At 40.0% G+C, this 20,306-nt stretch overlaps 1 protein-coding gene across 1 annotated transcript; it reads right to left on the bottom strand.

The window, feature by feature from the left end:
- Positions 1 to 1,003: 1,003 nt before the first annotated feature.
- On the bottom strand, positions 1,004 to 17,195 carry PLA2G12A (phospholipase A2 group XIIA). The gene is made up of 4 exons (XM_021684493.1): positions 16,762 to 17,195; positions 6,654 to 6,730; positions 5,294 to 5,459; positions 1,004 to 3,047 (listed from the first exon to the last, which is right to left on the bottom strand). The coding sequence occupies exons 1-4, from the start codon at positions 16,970 to 16,972 to the stop codon at positions 2,929 to 2,931; spliced, it is 573 nt and encodes a 190-aa protein (XP_021540168.1). The 5' UTR covers positions 16,973 to 17,195; the 3' UTR covers positions 1,004 to 2,928.
- Between the last annotated feature and the right edge of the window lie 3,111 nt (positions 17,196 to 20,306).

Genomic DNA, 20,306 nt, shown 5'->3' with positions numbered 1-20,306 from the left:
ACATGCCCTGTGGTACATGATTCAAGTGAAGAGATCAGTAAGAACTCATGCTCAGCTTAATATATATATATATATACACACACACACACACACAGAAATCATTATAGATTGTACATGGGTTAACATACATACGTGTTTCCTAGCTCTGTTTGCTGGGAGGGTCTAGCAGCAGTGACACCCCAAGAGCAATGAGCACATCCAGCACCCAGATATTGGTTTCTAAGTTCCACTAGAAACCATTCTCCAATAACAGGAACCGGTACTCTTTGGAGAAGAGGCTGATTCTAGTGCTGGAAATATACAAGACGAGCCCAGAGCAACATTCCTACTTTCTTGCCAGAAAGTATGGAAGTGCTCAAAAATCAAAAGGATGGGGGCACATTAAAGACACACAGGAACCAACCTGACATAACTCCCAATAGCCGAGCTGGAACAATTTGAGCAATAAAATAAATATTACCCAAAGTCTAAAAGAAATATTCATGAGTCCATACTAATATAAATAATTGAATAAATGGGAGGGGTGAGGAGACAAATCCTACTTACAGAAAAATACGAAGTACTATATAAAGATTCTCCCCCTTCCAGGAGGCGGAACAGAGTCTTGCGCACCCCCCACCTCCCACAGACTGACTTGGGGACTGGCTTCCAAAGAACAGAAGTATGGAAACGGAAAAACAGTAACTTCACAGTGGAGAAACCTGACAGACACTACCTTAACCAAGTATTCAGAGTTAACATATCAAGTTGATAACATTCAACTACTGATACAATTTGCTGAAAAGAACCCTTCATCACCTCTGTGGTTTTCTTCCTTAAATATCCATAACCCCAGCCCAATTATGAGGGAAACATCAGACAAGCCCAAACTGAGGGGCATTCTACAATACACCTGACCAGTATGCCTCAAAACTGTCAAGATTTTGAAAAACAAGCCTGTGGAACCATCGCAGACCAGAGGCTTATCAGACATGATGACTAAATGCAATGTGGTATCCTAGATTGTATCCTGGAAAAGAAAAATGACATTAGTGGAAAAACCAGTACAATCCAAATGAAGTCTAGAGTTTAGTTAATAGCAATTACCAATGTTGGTTTCTTAACAAATGTTTTCACAGTTATGTAAAATGTTAACATTAAGGGTAAGGAGTATACAGCAAGTTTGTATTATCTTTGCAACTTTTATGTAAATCTAAAATTATTCCAAGATAAAAATCTTAACATATAAAAACAGCTTCTACTGATCTTTGTATATAATTTATGACCATGAATTAAATATTTCATAGAATTCTGAGTCTGTCCTCTTGAGAAAGCCAATGCTGCCAAGAAAATCCATGAATCTAAGTTTAAAGTTACCTGGTCAAGTATTTCAATAGTAAATATTGGTAAAGATTAAATATGGATAATGGCTTATAAAACTGTTACCTTTTAAAAAGTCTGAAAAGTATCAATTAAGGGTTCTAAACATTTAAGTTAGAGCCCAGTTTGCTCAATTAGTCACAGGGATACACTTGCCTTGTCTCATAGAGGACACATCTCTTAGCAGAAAAGCTCCATCATCTCAGTTTGGGAAGTTATTAGGTTTTTAGCAATGATATCTATTCAAAGTTAGGAATGTGGCCCTTTCTCCAGAACATATTTTTCTCTCTGCCCATTTCTGCCTGTACTGACTTAAAAAGAACCACTTCTGCAGCTGTCCTTCTCTGACATTCCAAGCAGTTTATCTTAATAACTGTGGCTATAGGTTACCCACAAGCTCTCCATGGCTTGGGATCCTAGGCTAGGGAAAGCCAACAGCCAGTGGTAGGCAAAGAGCGGTAGAGGAATACAGCTGCGCTTTCCAAAGGGTGGAAAAGCTTTGAACACATATAGACATTTTCAGAGGCAGCAGAGGTCCTGGGATTTGCTTTCAAATATCTGCTAATAATTTTCAATGTAAATAAGAAATCTACAAAAGATAGTTCTTTGTATCTTGCTTTACCATCCCTTCTGACTCCACAGTTAAAGACTTTAAAAAACAGTATCAAGAACAATATTTATTAAGACCACTATTAGGAAAAGATTACAGACTTTTAAAAATATAACTGAATCTACTATGAGGACCAAGTGCTAGAGAATAAACACCAAAGCATAGCAGCATATAATGTTCTAATGTGTATGTGAAATAACTTTTCATTTGTCTCATTAAATCCATCTTTTCTTCAATTTAGGCAAAGGTTATAGCAAAATATGATATTTGTCATATGAATGGTTCATAAAATGCAAGTGGCTGTGCTTCTGATTTTTGTTCATGTCACCTTCTAGACACATTACATAATAGCTAGATATCCTGGTTTTGCTCCCTAAGAGGCCACCAGCTGATGGTTCCAATTTTATAAGAAAAAGAAACATGGAAACTTTGTCCTTATAACTAGTTTTGTCATTAATAGAACTGCTCAATTGGCTACAGGAAAAACAGCATGTTATGTGTTAATTAAAACAGAGAAAAAATAAAGTCAGAGCCTTCCAGGAATAAATGTATATTTAAATTTTTATAGTAAACATATACTTCTAAGTGAAGATTTTCCCATATTTCCAAATAAGATAATGTTCAACATACCTTGTAATCAATTTTACATTTGACTTCATTGTTTTGGTAAATACAGTTGTGAAAACTGAGTTACAGACTCCTCCTTTTAAAATATTCTCCCCTTAACATGCACCTCTTTCTGAGATTGGTCAAGACAATTTGGTACACTAAGGCAGCAACGTCCAGGAAGATCACCTCCCCCACTTTTTTCTTTAGTTTGAAGTTTTAATGTCAAAATAAAGTCTTAAAATAATCCTTTCACAAAAATAAGGCAGCTTTATGCTGTAAAAACAGTAGTTCTTTGTCAAAGGCTATAGTCTTTTGTCCTTATCTGCTGTCACCAACTGTCAGCATCATCTTTAAAGATCACTTTTTTCTTCATAGCGACACCTACATGCGGCTCCTTGGCTGTCCAGGTATGGTTTGCAGCCTAAATGTATAACGCTGTCAAACAAGAGCTCCACTGTGGTTTCACAGGCTGCGAAGTAAGAAAGTGCTGTTACTGCTGGGCAAACCGCAAAGCACCGCTCTCCCTCCACATACATTACATGTTACAGCACAGTGTCAAGCACATCCTCGGTGGGCACTTAAACATCTGTTACGCCAACGTCCTCCCAAACCCTCAGAGGCCCGAAGCACATACATATAGACTTTCACTTGAGCATGTATCTACTTTTTTGTTTGCCCACAACTGTTCAACCCATTTTTTTTCTACTAGGCAAACAAGTCTCTCTCAATAATACTGATTAGTTCATCACTGTTACTTTTCCTTTTATCTGAAAAATACCACTAATAAATATGCCTTAGAACACTCTTAATTTTGCATTTCAAGGAAAGATATTTAGGTGTAGAAAAATAAAGGTTAAAAACAGAGAAACCTCAAGACATTTAATTACGGCCAATGACTTCTGAGAACTGATCACACATCATTTAAGATGCTAAGGTAAATGGACCCCAGTCTCTCTCTCTCTCTTTCTCAATATCCCAATTCGGCCTGGGAAGGGAGACCTAGGAATCAAGTGTTTTTTCTCTGGCAGGGCTTAAAATTTTTTTTAGGACTATAAAAAAGATAATGGATTTACTTATTCTAAGAAGCCTGGAGCATCCAGGTGAGATTATCTTCATACACTTCACTTCCAGAGACACAGCACAGAGTAGCTTTTAGTCATCCAAATACTTCCAGTTTCAAATACTCATGTTAAGGAAGAAACTCTTTGGGGCGCCTGGGTGGCTCAGTGTCTGCCTTCAGCTCAGGTCATGATCCCGGGGTCCTGGGATCGAACCCTACATCGGGCTCCCTGCTCGGCGGGAAGCCTGCTTCTCCCTCTCCCACTCCCCCTGCTTGTGTTCCCTCTCTCACTGTCTCTCTGTCAAATAAATAAATAACATCTTAAAAAAAAAAGGAAGAAGCTATTCATTGCAAAATCCTGACATTTTCAAACTTCTCCAAAAGGCTGTGTCATTAAGGAACACAACCACCACAGAAGTGTAAAGGCTATAATTATTCAATAGGGCATTGAAAGGAAATTGGCTTCATCATTTAGCCACATTAGTATGCCCTTAGATCAGAAGACAGGAAATACATCCATGTACGCTTCCGCTGTGCAACTAGTTTGCCTCAGCCGAAAGCATGCAAAGGATTCAAACACTGGGGGTTCAAGCTGCACCTGGAGCAGAGACTTCTTCCTTGACAGTTACTACTAGGAATTCAGAATCAGACCTGTGACATTGTTTGGGGAATACTGCAGTAGACAGAACACAAGTTTTAAAATCGAAAGTATGCAACTTAGGAAGAGTTACTTCTTTGAACCTCCTTTTCCTTTCTTGAAAAATAAGTATAGCACTACCTACTTCTTTGGGTTTTTGTGAACATTGAGGAAAACATATCTAAAATATCTAGCATGGTACCTTATGAAAAATGATTAAAAATGTGTAGTTTCCTTTCTTGCACCTTCTCTTCCGATTTCGATGTATGATAAATACTTCGGCTTGACAGTGAGAAGATTTTGTAACTTCTAGTATTTGTACAGTGATTTGTATTTCCACAGATATCTTGTTGTATCTTTATGACAACTCTATGAGATGGGTAGGTAGTATTTTATAAATGACAACACTGATGCACCTTTACCCTTTGCTGACTTTGTTTCGTATCCCCTCACTCTGAGTATGACTGTATCCTGATTCCTATGAGTCCTCCTAGCAAACCTGGGGGTTGTTTTGGGGACCATCCTGACACAGATACATATGAAGAGACAGTTAAAGCTCAAATCTTCTAGAACTTCCCACTCTAAATCCTGTGTTATACTTCTAAAATCATGGGATCCAGGGTTTCAAACTTTAGGTTCTGGATAATTAGAGATAGACTACAGGGCACAAGATCTTGGATAAATTCTTCTCTGCCTCGCATACCCTCTTCCCAAGGTTTCCTAACACTTTTTGATACCATCTTCCCAAGGTTTCCTAACACTTTTTGCTTCTATAACTATAAAGTTTTTTTCTACTAGGCAAAACTGTTCTTTGAACAGTTGCGGGCAACTCATCTCACTTGGAGATGACAAAGTCAATAACTCCTCATCTCAAAAAATTGAAGGGGCTGTGTCACAATAGATAGAGTAATACACAGCGAAAGATTTCTAGTGGTAAATCCTGTACTGAAACATAAAGCAGTCAAGCAATAAAACTTGACAGACTGCTCTCATCTCCATCCCGCTGGATCATCCTTACCCTGAACGTGCTGAGCCAGTCCTAGTGTCTTCTGCACATCCCGGCAGATCTTAGAGAGGCAGTACTGGAACTCCTCATCGCAGTCGTTCTTGCTTTTGCCACAGGTCTCATAGCACCTGTCGTGTTGGTTGCAGCACTTTGTCAGGGAAGGGATGCCAATATTAAGCTGAAAGAAGCATTTGGATGGATTATAGTTGATGAAATTCAAAACTCCTCTGCTGAAATACTGCATTCAGGTAGACTTAGAAATCAAGGATGATACTGTGTAATTTCCCAAATCCATTTCTGTCTACAGATGTTTTCCATGTTATTTATACATCTGCCCATCACTCAACCCACATGCACCCATGTTCTCTCCCTCTCAGCCATGCCTCAAAACTCCCTATTTTGCAATATTCAGTTATCTGCTGGTAACAAATGTAACTTCCAATTGTCCAAAACACAAAACATAGTTTCAAAAACACAAAGGTCAGGCTAAGAGCAAAGATTGATTTTTGGACATTCCGAGGTATTTTGTACCTCTCCCCCTATAAAATGTACTTTATATGAAATATCACTGAAAACTTAAAAGTTTTAAGCTCCTACAACTTACAGTTTATGTTACTGTGGTTCAATCTTTAAGTATCCATTCCCTAAAGATACTGTTCCTTCAAATCTATAACTTATCTTTAACTGTTTTAAATAACTTCATATTGCAAAACCCGTGTCTAGGAATCACTCATAAACACCTTTTTCCTGCAACAGTTGGCTCAGATTCAGCCTCGCCTACAAAAAAAAAAAAACACAGCTATCTTCCTTAGCTTTGCTTTAATACAGAAAATATTATGTTTTATCTATACTTTTTCATCTAAGTAGCATTACTTCTATACTCCAAACTTTTACACCATGTTTGCAACATGAGGAAACATCTTTTTAATAGTATTAACATCTACAAGATTAAAAAATAAAACATGAATTTTATTCCATTTAGTTTTGTTAGGACTTATTAAATGTGTTTTAGCTATAAAAGAATATAATAAACCTAATTAACATTGTAAGCAAAATTATTTGTGACCCTGAGAATACACTGACAATCTTGAATTATTAAGAGTACTACATAGTTGGGGCACCTGAGTGGCTCAGTTGGCTGAGCACGCGGCTCTTGATTTTGGCCCAGGTCATGATCCCAGGGTTGAGCTGCTTGCTGGGCTCCACACTCAGCAGGGAGTCTGCTTGAGATTCTCTCTTTCCCTCTCTCTCTGCCCCTCCCCACCCCTGCTTGTGCATGCTTTCTCTAATAAATAAATAAATCTTAAAAAAAAGAGTACTACATAGCCTACTAATCATAAAACTTCTCAAATAAGAAAATAATAATATTTACGTGAACACCAAACAGTGGAGAGCCACATCCATTCGGCGGGGAGGGTTTATAACCATAACGCGGGAAGGGCTTAGATCCTATAAAATATAAATGGTATCATAATTAACTTTCAAATATAAAAAACACGCAAAAAGGTCTATGAGGTACTACTAGACTAGCCTTGGAAATATTTAATATTTGGGTACTGACATAAGTGAATGTCATTATTCTAAGCCTATACCATACAAAACATATAAAAGCTTATTCTGGACCTTCAGGAGATTTCAGAGGTTATATGCCAGACTGGGTCCATATGTATGAAAGATAAATCCACCCTCTTTCCCTGTACATTCTAACACTCACATTTTTTGGTTAAAAACTTATAGGGCAAATCAAAAGGAATGAGATCTTGCCATTTGCAACGACGTGGATGGAACTGGAGGGTGTTATGCTGAGCGAAATAAGTCAATCAGAGAAAGACATGTATCATATGACCTCACTGATATGAGGAATTCTTAATTGCAGGAAACAAACTGAGGGTTGCTGGAGTGGGGAGTGGGGTGGGAGGGATGGGGTGACTGGGTGATAGACACTGGGGAGGGTATGTGCTATGGTGAGCGCTGTGAATTGTGCGAGACTGGTGAATCACAGATCTGTACCTCTGAAACAAATAATACATTATACGTTAAGAAAAAAAAAAAAAGAAGATAGCAAGAGGGGAAGAATGAAGGGGGGGAAATCGGAGGGGGAGATGAACCATGAGAGACGATGGACTCTGAAAAACAAACTGAGGGTTCTAGAGGGGAGGGGAGTGGGGGGGGATGGGTTAGCTTGGTGATGGGTATTGAAGAGGGCACGTTCTGCATGGAGCACTGGGTGTTATGCACAAACAATGAATCATGGAACACTACATCAAAAACTAATGATGTAGGGCGCCTGGGTGGCTCAGTTGGTTAAGCAACTGCCTTCGGCTCAGGTCATGATCCTGGAGTCCCAGGATCGAGTCCCGCATCGGGCTCCCTGCTCGGCAGGGAGTCTGCTTCTCCCTCTGACCCTCCCCCCCCTCTCATGTGCTCTCTCTCATTCTCTCTCTCTCTCAAATAAATAAATAAAATCTTAAAAAAAAAAAAAAACAACTAATGATGTAATGTATGGTGATTAACATAACAATAAAAAATTTTTTAAAAACCCAAAAACTTATAGGGCAAGAACTGTATCTTCCCAGTCTTCAGCCAATACTCCACTTCACACAAACCTCAATAACCATTAACTAACCAGTCTACTCATAGAGCTTAAAGCTAAGGAAGATAAGGTCATCCAACAAACATTTAATTGCCTCAATGCCATTATAAGACATTACAGGACCACACATTCTAGCCTGGACTCCAACCAACCATTTCACAAATACATTTCTTTGCCAGCTAAGGAAAAAGGTCAGGAATAAAGATAGCTTGGTGAACCATCTTACTCCAGCTCTATTCTCCCTAACAGCACCAATGGTTCAGTAACCAGGAGAAAGATGACATTATCACAGCAATCTTAACTGCTGCAAAGTACTTCAAAAATATCTCTCCTCATGAGATATACAAATTACTTCAAGATACCCGTCACTTACTTTCTCTGGAATGATTCCCACAATCCTCCTACAGTATCAACAAATAGCCTATTCCATTGTGGAATGGCACTAACTGTTAAATTCTTTCTTGTTTTCTTATGAGCAATCCTCTACCCCTAGGGAACACAAAACAAGCCAATTACATATTTTACATGATAAACCCTCCAACATTTCAGACTACCATTTATCTTCAATTCTAAAAGCAAAACATCCCCTGTTATTCCAAGTATCTCCTCATAGTTCCTTAGGAAAAACACAAAGTATCTACCAACTTTCAGTCAACTAATATTTATTACTAGAAGACTTAAATAAAGATAAGTTTACCCTCCAAAAGTAAAGTGAGGGGGAAAAAAAGCAACCCTTCCAGTATTCAACCATCAAAATAAGTAACCCACTCAAAGTAAGGATCTAAAAATAGTTTAAGTGAGTTGCTAAGACTCACATGCTCGGCGAAGTGATGAACTAGAGCCTAAAGAAAGTATAACTTCCTGACGCTTTAGCCGGCTCCACCCAGTCTGAAGAACAGTATGTACGAAGAGAATGGTTATAATGGATTAAGGAATGAGGAGGCCAATGACAGAAGTTGGGTTTTCTTTCTCTAGCACTGTCCAAGAAGGATGGTTGTTTCTGGGCCCTTGGAAAATGAAGGTACATACCTCAAGCTATCATGGATGAGTCACTGTGATCCTTCAATTCCTGCTTTTGGTCCTTCATTCTTAAGAAAACTGTTTATGATTTGGCTTTCCACTTAAAAGGGCCCACAGAGGGAGGATATACTAACTTCCTGGATATCTAAGGGGCACCTCAGACTTAAGAGGTACCTCCTGATATTCATCCCCAAATCTGCTCCATCCATAGTTCTGTCTTCTCAGATAAAAGCAACTCCAACATTCCCGGTGCTCAGGAAAAAACCTTAGCCATCTTTAATACTCTCATTTTCTTATATCCCACATCCATTTCCACAGCATGTCCTGTTGATTCTACCTTCAAAATATTCAGGATCTAATCACTTCTTCCCACCTCCACTGCTACCACCCTGCTCCAAGCCACCGTGGATTATTGCCATAACCTCCTAATGTCTCCCTACTTCGCTTTCCCCACTCCACAGCAACCCCACACACCACCTCCAGCCATTGTCTATTCTCAACACCAAACCTGAGTGATCCTATAAAAGGATCCTATAGAAGGTGTGTGTTAGATCGGGGCGCTTGGGTGGCTCAGTCAGTTAAGCATCTGCCTTCGGCTCAGGTCATGATCCCAGGGTCCTGGGATGGAGCCCCGCATCGGGCTCCCTGCTCGGCGGGAAGCCTGCTTCTCCCTCTCCCACTCCCCCTGCTTGTGTTCCCTCTCTCGCTGTGTCTCTCTCTGTCAAATAAATAAAATCTTTAAAAAAAAAAAAAATGTTAGATCAAGTTTTTCTTCTGCCAAAACCCCTCCAATGGCTTCGCATCTTATTCAGAATAAAAGTCAAAAATTTTCCAATGCCTATAAACTCTATATAATCTGCACCCCCACACAACACACTATAACTTCTCTGACCTCATCTCCTTACTGTCCTCTCACCTCCCTTTCTTTCTCACTTCATTCCATCACATCTGACCTCGTCGTTGTTCCACAGACACTCCAAGTCTGCCCCTGGCTTAGAGCCACTGAACCTGCTGTTCTTCTATGTGGATGCTCTTACTCCTGGTATCTACATAGTAATTCCTTCACTTTCTCAGCAACGCCTTCTCTGACCATACATTTGTAGCACGCATAACCTTCAAACATTATATTATTAACCTACTTACTTTTTCTCTGTCTCCCCATACTAAAATACAAATTCCATGAAGGCAGGAATTTGTGTTTCATACCTTCAAAGCCTCCAACAGTGCCCGGCATATGGTTAGGTTCTCAATAAATATTTGTTGATGAATGAATGAATGAATGAATGAATGAGCAGGTGACTTGGAAGGCAATTCCCTGTGGCAGTTCTAATACTCATGGTACTGCTGCCTATCCTTCAGTGTCCTTTGAGTTTGGCAAGCATTAATCAACCTCCAAAGACTGATCACTTCTAGTTTGTCACATCTCTTTAAAATGTGCCATCCCAAACTGAACACCAATAGGTGTGATGGGCCTATTTTGAAGTAGATAAAGTACTTGTATTAATAGAACCTAAGATGGTTAGCATATATTTTAGCTGTGTCTCAGTTCTAAGATACATCGGACAGTAGGAAAAAACCATCAGTTCTTTCTAAAATAAACTCTACTGCTAGAGACTCAGCACTTCTACAGTTTAAATTTTGAGCCTGAATATTAGATTGTGAAATTCTTCCTTGTTAGTTTTAGCTCATCATTCAAGACTGTTCAGCACAGTTTAAATTTAGAGCTATTTACCCAGTATTAGTGTTGCTCCCAGACATTCACAAACTTGAGACACAGATATTAACCAAGGCAGAGGTCCACAACACCCTGCCATAGATAAGCCCTCTCTATAAGCAGCCATGAAGTCATCAACCCAACCTTTTGGGTAGACCAATCAGTTGTGACTTCATTTAAATCAAGTTTTATCCAGCTTACATTTCTCATGGGAGTGTCATGAAAAAGTAGCCATCTGATTTGTGGTTTTCTTTGTCCTACCATGCTAGAAATCACTTCAATGAATGGGAGGGAAGCTGGATCAGCATGATATTCTTGGGGAAGCCATTCTAGTTCCTGGAAGCTTCATCATGATGCTCTCTCATCAGGGGTTTTTAACAATCAACCGTTTAAAATGTTTAGAAACTCATCTAGCAATAGCCATTAAGCAATGGGTTGAATTTTTAATCTGAAAAAAGTACAATAAATAAGCCAAAGAATATTCAAAAAGTCTGGAAACAGGAAAAGTAGTGTACTTACTAAACATATTTTTCAGGTTAACGACTGGACTTACTGCTATCAATTCAGAAGTATATCACTTAAAAAGTATCTAAAGGTTGAAGCAACACATATTGGGCACATTACTTGAGAATGTAACTAACATACTATTTATCTTGTTTCCAACTTTTTGGATACCCTGTATATTCCCCATTTGCCAGTCTCCAGATTTCTGGTACCTATCCCTTTTCCGTGAGAATCAAAGAGTACCTCCCTCAGACAACTGATATGGGCCTAGAGTTTTAAAGGCATGTGGGTTTCTAATATCAAGTGTCTACTTTTTTTTTACTGGGAAGATATTTCCCTCAATGTTTTAATATTTATAGTACAGAAGCAGTTCTATTTTTCCTTCCCTTTGTATTTTATATAAATCTATGGATTCTTCCAATTTTGAGTCTATACAACACTTTTTAACATTTTGATGTATGTAATGACAATGATACATAGGTATGTACATATATATGTACTAATATACGTATTTTCTCATTTTGTAAAAGATAATTACCTTTGAATGGGAGAATGATCAGAAGCAAGTGAAGTCAGGGAGAAAAACCAAAACAAATCAAAGCCTGCCTGCTACAGGAGAATGGAGAGGAACAGAGATGGTACAGAAGCAAATGTGTCAGCAAAACTGAAAATGGAGGCGGGAGGATGGGGGGGGGCAGTTGTTTCAAACAGAGCCAGTGTCTAAAACTGCTCTCAGGAGGGAAGCCGATAAAATGCACTGAGAACCAAGACCTACTGCACATGAACTACTGAATAATAATACCATAAAATAAATGCTGATAAAACTGGCTCCCCAGCATAAGTGGCAAAGGGGGCACGTGACTGGTTTTTGTTTGGCTTTTGAAGGAATGTACTAATGTCACTTCATCAGAGAGGCCTTCCCCGCTCACTCCATCTAAGACAGTGCCCCTTCCCTTCTATAACCATTCCATATACCCTTGGTTGGTTTTATTCTTCTTTCTAACATTCATTGATCAAATTAACATAATAGCCAATTTCTTCTTTTCTGTTTGTTTTTTTCTTATTATTATGTTCAATTAGCCAGCATATAGTAAATCATCAGTTCTTGATGTAGTGTTCAATGATTCATTAGTTGCGTATAACACCCAGTGCTCACTACCAAACATGGCCTCCTTAATGCCCATCCTCCCACCCCCCCATAATTAGTCAGTTTCTATGAGGACAGGAACTTTGTCTTGCTCACCTAGAAGATGCCTGGCACATAGTAGGCACCTGCGAAATTACTGGAGAAAAAAAAGGGGAAATTCCTTCCTGAAATTAAAATATTCTTTATCTACAGCAAACAAACCAAAAACCAAAAACCAAAAACCCAACCCCCAAGCCCCCAAAACCCCAGAAAACTGGGAAATAACAGATTTCCCAAAACATTTTAAAGTGTTTTGAAGTTCTAAATTCACCTTTAAATTGAAATTACTATTTCTGAGCAAGACAAGTTACATAGAAAGTTGATTATTAAAGAGTAAGTTGCTATACACTTCAAAAATTATAAGTATGTTAATATCATTTTAAATGTTGTTATAAATGGTGTTGTAAGCTGCTAAACATTAAAAAATTTAGCATTTCTACTGAGTGCCAATTTTTGCAAAGTGCTATAAACTGAACTGTGTCCCCCCCCAAATTCCTATGTTGAAGCCCTAACTCCCAATGCATTTGCTGATGGGGCCTTTGGGAGATAATTAGGTTTAGATAAGGTCATGAGAGTAGGGCAAGGAAGAGACACCAGAGAACTTGCTTCTCCCACCCCCAACCATGTAAGAAAACAGTAAGAAGGCAGTTAGTTGTCGCAAGCCAGGAAAAGAACCTTCACTATAGAACAGTATTGGCCAAACCTTGATCTTGGACTTTCCAGCCTCCAAAACTCTAAGAAATAAATTCCTGTTGTTTAAATCACCCAGTCTATGGTATTTTGTTACAGGAGTCTGAACAGACAAATACACAAAACAAGCAAAAACTGAGTAACAGAAGAAGCAATATCAAATCAAACCAAAATCCATGATGTATCAGAGTCACTACCCCCTAAAATTTGTAAGCAAATACAGAAAGCTAAGAAAAAAAATGAGAAGAATTTAAAAAAACAAACCAAATCCACTGGGTACAACTACATGGAAATACTATTCATTGATTCTACTTTTTGACTTAGGCAAATGCTCCTCTCTTGATGCTTTATCATCTGTATGGACAGATAAAATCTAAAGATCTGCCTGGACTGAGGTAATGATAGATCTTTTCTACATATATTTTTTTTTAATTTGATGTAAATATTTCCCAACAGACCAATTTCTTTCACATGAATGACACTGAAGCAGATGGGAAACAGAAAGGGAAGGCTGTTGGGTTAAAGATCTTAGCACTGTGCTTTATAGGAAATGCAGTGTAGAATTCAAAACTGCTTTCCTAAACACTTGAGATTTTAATTCATGATTTAATCTTTGGAGGGCCTTGTGCTACTTTACTTTTCTAGTCCATTCACTCTCCTAATTTCCTCAAATCTCCAACACTTCCATTCCCATCTTCGCATTCAGCTGATGACCTTGATTCCTATTTCACTGAGAAAACTGAAGTGATGGGAAGAGAACTCGGACATCTAACCACCTAATCAGCTTCTGTGCCCATATCCTCTACCTCTGTTCCTATTAATAGGGATAGGCCATCCGTGCTCTTGGCCAATCTATTTATGCACTGGAACCCACTCCTCTCACTTACCTAAGGACCTGACTCCAATAATTCTCCTTCATTTCTCCCTCAACAGTGTTTTCATTCTCTACTGACTCGTTCTCAAAAGCATACAAATATGTTATTATTTTTCCTAGTGACTTTTTTCCATGGTCTGCCCTATAGCAGTTAATGGCAACCCCATCCTTCCAATCATTCAGGCCAAAAACTTTGGAATCATTTTTTTACCCTACCCACACCTTCCTTCCAAGCTATCAGCAAATCCTTCAGGCTCTTGCCTCAAAATATATCCCCAAATCCAACCACTTCTCATGACCTTTCTTGCTATGAACCTGGACAAAACCACCACCATCTTTTGTCTGAATTCCTGCACCTGTCACTCTGCCTCCATTCTTGTTCTCCCACCTCCCTGGACTCTTTTTATCCTTTGCACAACAGCCAAAGGGATCCTGTTAAAACATAAATCACTGAATGAGCTACTTATTCATAATTCTAAAGCATTTTACAAGCCAATTTTGTTTTCTATTTTTCAAAAGAAATTAGAAAGTTTTCTTTCTCAAATTTTCTTTGCTGTCAGGGAAAAAAAAATAGAAAAAAATAGCAACCATCTAATTTGTTCCCCTAAGTAACTTTACTTCAATCTCAATAAAGTGTTGTTCTCACCAGAGGGAGGATGGCCAGAAGGGAGCAAGTCTCCATAAAGCCAATCCTTTTGATAAAACAAAGATAACTGAATGCAACAAGTGAGTGCCCTTTAATCTGATCACCCTCTCCCTACTACCAAGTCTTTTTTTTAAGCTCCCTTTACCTCTTTATTGCAACTATTAAACACTCCTTAATTGCCATGCTCCTCTAGCTTTGGGATTTGTCTGTTTCTGTTTGGTTCTGATTTGATCACTTGCATTCCAAAATCTGGGAAAGGTTGAAACAGTGTTCCAGGGAGACTTCTCAAGTAATAGCAATTAAAGAACAATTTTCATTATGTTGGAATTATCAACATGGTGACTTGGAACCACAGTCCTATGAGAAGACAGTATTTACTAAGACACAAAAGGATGTTCACTGAAGCATACCATTTCCTAAATTATCAAGTTCATTTATGTTTTTTTATGCTGGAGATCTTGCTTCAGACTCCACAAGGTAAATTTAGTGAAGCTTGCTGAAGATAAAAAGGGTTAAGTAAAACAAAAGATTAAAGTCATCTTTATAATAGGAACGGTATCCATTCAACTTCAGAGCTATTTTAAATGTAAATAAACTCTAGAACCCCTGACTCATCACAAGTTAATGAAGACTGCTCCTTCTAAGCCTTTCCTATCTCAGTAAATGGCAACCACATCCTTCCTTTGGCTCAGGCCAAAATCTTCGGAGTCATCCTTGACTGGCCTTTCTCCTCAGGTCCTTCACACTGGCCATTCCCTCTGCCTGGAGGGTTTTATCCCCAGATCATCACAGTGTCACCTTCAGCATTTTCAGATTTCTTCTCAAATGCTGTCTTATCAGTGAGACCTTCCCTGAAAACCTATTTAAAATGAGTAAACTGCCTCCCAACACTGCCACTGCTGTTTTTACTATTGTTCTCAAAACACTGGCAAACTTCAGACCTACATATACTGCATACCTGGCTTATTTTACTTGTTTTTTAGTTTACTGTCTCTCCCCACCAAAATGTAAGCTCCATGGACAGGAATTTTGTCTGTTTTGTTTACTGCTGAATCTCCAAAATGAATGGGGATGACCAAGTAAAATTATGACATCTGCCTCAGAAAAGGCAACCATTTAATTTTCAAATAATTCACTTATTCCTCATAGCAACATCCTTCCCAATTGCATACCGGTGGTAACATTTAGACATAAATTTAGGAAGGAAACATTTTGCACTTCACAGCATACGAAATATGGCTCATTCTTTACCTCCATTAACATAAAACTAGAAATTATTTTGAGAATTACAGGCAGCAAGTGGCATCCCAGTTTTACATGACATAGATTTCTTTTAAATTCACCTCCATGCAATCTGGTTTTACCATTAGTCACTGAGTTCCCTATTACTATTTAGTGCCAAGCACTAAATGAACTAGGCCCCAACTTCGTCTACTCTTACTGGAAACATGACCTCCCAATCAAAATCTTAAAATTTTTAATTTCCAAAGAGAAGCCTGAGTACTTTACCTGAGCTGCTACAATATTTAAACATTCAAAAAAAGCAAGTGCTTGAAAAGAAAGATCTCTGCTAAGACCTTGAGTTTATTATTACCAACGATGGCACCAAACAAGTTCTCAGACTCAAAAAGAATTAAAAGTTAAAAAATATGAAAAGTAAATTAAAACAATTATAGTAGTATTAACCAAGGAAAGAAAATTTCTATCAAGTGATAGACAATTTCTAGAAGAATTATCAGAACTCTTTCTCAACAATAGAGTACACCAGAAGTCTGTACAAAGGTCGCAATTCATTTTCTGTGGCCCTGCAGGAAAAAAAAAAATTAAAAGCAATTCTTGAGAAAGGTAAAACGTCGTGATGACAATTCTCGGTAGATTCTGCATGTTCGGCTGACTAACGGTGCTAAAATATAGGGCTAAAATCGGTCTGTTCCACTCCATTCCCATGATGCGTACGTCACAAAGTTCTGAGGCAACTTGGTGCAATAGCAAAAGAAAAAGAAAGAGAAAAAGAAAACGTAGTGATTCAAAAGCAATGAAAACAGAACGGAGAGTACACCTCAGGTGACCTCTCACAGGCTAACAATAGTGGTGCGAACTTCTAACCTGATTGCTCAATCACAAGAATGGTAGGACCCTAGCAGTGGTTAAGTCTTTCCACGGCTAGAGGACAACGTCAAGGTCTGCCTTGCATCCCACACCTCCACAACACCCGGAAAGCGAGGGCCTCGCAGGACCTGGGCTCCCTCTCACCGTCATTGCACTTATACTGGCAGAGCCCATCCTCGCCTCCCAGGAGGTCCAAGGCGGCGTTCAGGTACGTGTCTATCTTGTGAACGCCGTTCCGTATGGTCTTCAGGGTGGCCCGCCAGTCCGTGGTCTGGGCCTGCTCCTGGCACCTGAGAGCGGCGGGCAGGAAGAGGAGGAGGACGAGGGCGAACGCGGGCCGCGGGAGCAGGGCCATCCGCGCAGCACCGGGCCGTGCCCCCACGGAGCCCACGGGGTGCCCTAGGCAGCGGCGCCAGCCCCGGGCTCGGCGTCCCCAGCTCCGGGCTCGGCGTCCCCAGCCGGCTCCATGCCCACGCCTCCTTCCGAGGTGGGAGGCGGGCCCTCACCGCCTTTACTCAGCTCTGGCCGGGAGGCGGCGCCGTCGCGAAGACGCGCGGCATGGCGCACGCGCTGGCCTGGGCCCGCGGCCCCTACTGTGCGCCTGCGCGCAAGCGTGGTGCGTCAGAGGCAGGCGAAGTGGGAGCGAGGCGTAGGAGTGGTGAGCTCCAGTCCAAACAGTGCCCGCGGCGCGCCTCCACCCTGCCTGAGGGCGCACCTCTGCCTGAGGGGGCAGCCAAGTGAAGAGCCCCACCGACCTGTCAGAGTTCAGCCCAGCAGTCGCCCCCGCCCCCGTCCGTAGGGACAAGCTTTTCTGGGCGTGGACGCCGTGGAAGAAATGAGTTCCCTTAGCCCCTTACAGAGAGCACTGCGAGGGGTCCAGCTAAGTTTCGGTTTGAAAACTCGGTTCTGCGTGACACGTGGACCGGAATCCGGATCTCACCTCCTCGCGTGCTCGCCAGGTCCTCTGCCCGCGGTGGCCGCGGCTGGGGGAGCGGGAGCCGGGCCGCTCAACCCAAGGACGAGGTGGTGGTGCCTGACTGGCAAGCATGAGCGAGATCCTCATTTAGAAATTCTGGAAGAAGAAACTGGTTTGACAATAAAAACTATAAGTTTCTTTCTTGATAAGGAAGAAACGGTATTCTACTCTACACTCGAATACAGTTTTTTTTTTTTTTTAAATCTCAATTGGAAATCACTGCTTTTCTGCTCACCATGTTTTGAAATTTGGTAACTACGGTGAAGTTTCTCAGTATTTTTTCCCTGCGCTGTGCAGAATCCTTAAATAATATTGCAGTAGGGTTTTTTTTTTTTTTTTTTTTTTTTTTTTACCAGAGCTGTAAATATCTGGTTATGTTAGTATCCCGGAAATTTCCAAGAATTTTACAGTAAGATCCAGGGCAGTATTGCAAGTGTTGGGAATAGGTGCATCCTTTCTTATTAAAATTACCAATAAATTCTAGTTTGGCATTTTATGTTTGTTACAAGCTTCATAAGTATGATAAATGTGCACCAAAGAGTTCCTAAGAATTCTGTCCCTCTTTATTGAGAGGTTACTCTGTGCCATGTACTTCACATCATCTCACGTTCAGAACACCGCTTTACTGGGATGCAGACTTAAGGTGAGTTAGAAACAATAAGAAGTCTCTCCTGGCCCACACACAGATGTAGCCCAACCCCAGGCTGCGGGCCTCAGCCAGGAGCCCTTGGGCTGTGATCTGCCTACCACAATGGAGGAAGGGGAGACCTGTGCCTGGGAGGTATTGTCAGCCTTCTACGGTGAGGGAGTCAAAGTACAGAGGAGTCATATGACAGTATCCAGTCAAAGCAGGGGCTAATTCTACCTTCACGAGATGCCAAAGATTTTTTTCTTCCTGTTTGATCATTTTGAAATGCACATTTCAAAACATTCAGAAAAGGGAACATAGAACATTTTTTATGTTTTCTGGAGCATTGGCTTTCCCATCTCTAAAGTGTGGGTGTTCAATTAGATTACCTCTGCGGTCCCACCTAATTCCACCACTCAAACCCTTAAACCAGGTTTGGTTCTTTCAGGTCTTCAGAGAAACTCTCCCATATGTGAATAAATATTCCACAAGAAAAGAGAGAATGTAGTAACCTGATTCCAACCCTCAGTTACTGAAGCCCCAAAACCTCTCCTTTTTTTTTTTTTTTTTTCCTTTTCTCTATACATTCACTCCTTGGTGATCTCATCTAATTTCTTACACCTTAACTACAGCCTCTGCTCTGAGGATTCAGATTTAGTCTTCTCTGTCTCAACTCTCTTTAGAGATTAAATTCTCAAACTCTAGTTCCTTGGACTGATAGAGTTGTTCTCTTTTTCTCTGAAACAAATTTCCTTTTCCACTGTGTGGAATCATTACCATCTTCCCAGAAAACAAGATTCTAAGTTTTATTTTTACAATTCACTTCATATTCAATCATTAGATATCTGTTGTTCTGCTGCAGTAATTCCAAGATTTACTTTTCCTCCTTAATTCCTGCTGCCAGATACTAGAGTTTGGCATTGACTATAGGACCAGCTACGTAACTTGCAGGGCTCAGTACAAAATAAAAATGCAAGGCTCCTTGTTCAAAAATCATGAAGAATTTCAAGATGATGACAGGAGAGCATTAGAGCAAATGTGAAACACTTCTGAGTTCAGTGCCTTGTACATGGGCACAGGATTCATGGACAAGAAGCCAGCCCTGACTGGCCATATCATGTTAACTTCTAGATGACCCCTTTCCATCCTTTCTTCCTAATAGTTAGCATAAAAGGTTTGAAAAGAGCCTCTTTACAGGGCACTTTCATCTAATCAGCAAATCTTGTTATTATTGTGACAGATTCTGTTGGTTGCAAACCTACAACTTCCAGGTCTTTCCTGCTAGCAAATGGCTAGGTTGTCTAGATATACTTTGACTGTGGATGGGCAGGAGCTGAAGCCAGGAAGGCAGTTAGGATGTAATGAACCAGGTAAGATATTATTGTGACTCGGCCCGGGGAAGGAGTAGTGGAGGTGTGAAAGTGGTCACATTCTAGATAGAACTTGATGGTAGAGCCAACAGGAATTGCTGTTGGATTGAGTATGGTAAATGAAGGAAAGAGAAATCAATGACATTAAGGTTTTGGTTTCAGCACTTAGGGTAGTGAATTCTCACTAAATGAAATGGGGAGGATTCTAGAAGGAGTTGATTTCAGGGAAAATTTAGGAAATTAATTTCAGACATACCATGTTTGAGAAACTTATTCTGAATTTGTAGTTCAGAGGTGGGACAAGGAATAGAAATTTATTTAGAAGTCATCAGCATAGAAATGACTTTTAAAGCCATAGGACTAGAAGAGATCCTCTAAAAAGTGAGTATGTAGAGAAGCAGAACAAAGTATAAGTTGTAGGAGGTCCGGGAACTAGGAAGTGGCAAAAGAGGCTCAGAAGGGTCATCCAAGTGCAGCAAGAGAGTGCTTTATTGCAGTGTGTCTAAGAACAACAGAACCATCAATTTGGCTGGTGTGGAGGAAGATGAGGACTTGATATTGATTACTAAATTTAATAACAGGGAGGTCACGGTAAACTTCGTAAGAAAATTTTCAGTGGAATACTGAGGACAAGACATATTTGTAGTGAGAGGAGAAAAAAAAGAAAGAGGAATTGGGAAAAGCAATTTTGGTCAATATTATAAAAACAAAATTA

The sequence above is a fragment of the Neomonachus schauinslandi genome, chromosome 2 (assembly GCF_002201575.2).
Source record: "Neomonachus schauinslandi chromosome 2, ASM220157v2, whole genome shotgun sequence".
NCBI lineage: Eukaryota > Metazoa > Chordata > Mammalia > Carnivora > Phocidae > Neomonachus > Neomonachus schauinslandi.
The sequence above is the reverse complement of the archived record's forward strand: the minus strand, read 5'-3'. Positions and strand labels throughout refer to the sequence as shown.

Coding starts and splice junctions, on each gene's coding strand:
- PLA2G12A (XM_021684493.1), bottom strand. CDS start 16,972: ATGGCCCTGCTCCCGCGGCCCGCGTTCGCCCTCGTCCTCCTCCTCTTC. Junction 6,731..16,761: donor CCAGTATAAGTGCAATGACG/GTGAGAGGGAGC, acceptor TATATTTTATAG/GATCTAAGCCCTTCCCGCGT. Junction 5,460..6,653: donor CTCCACTGTTTGGTGTTCAC/GTAAATATTATT, acceptor TGCTTCTTTCAG/CTTAATATTGGCATCCCTTC.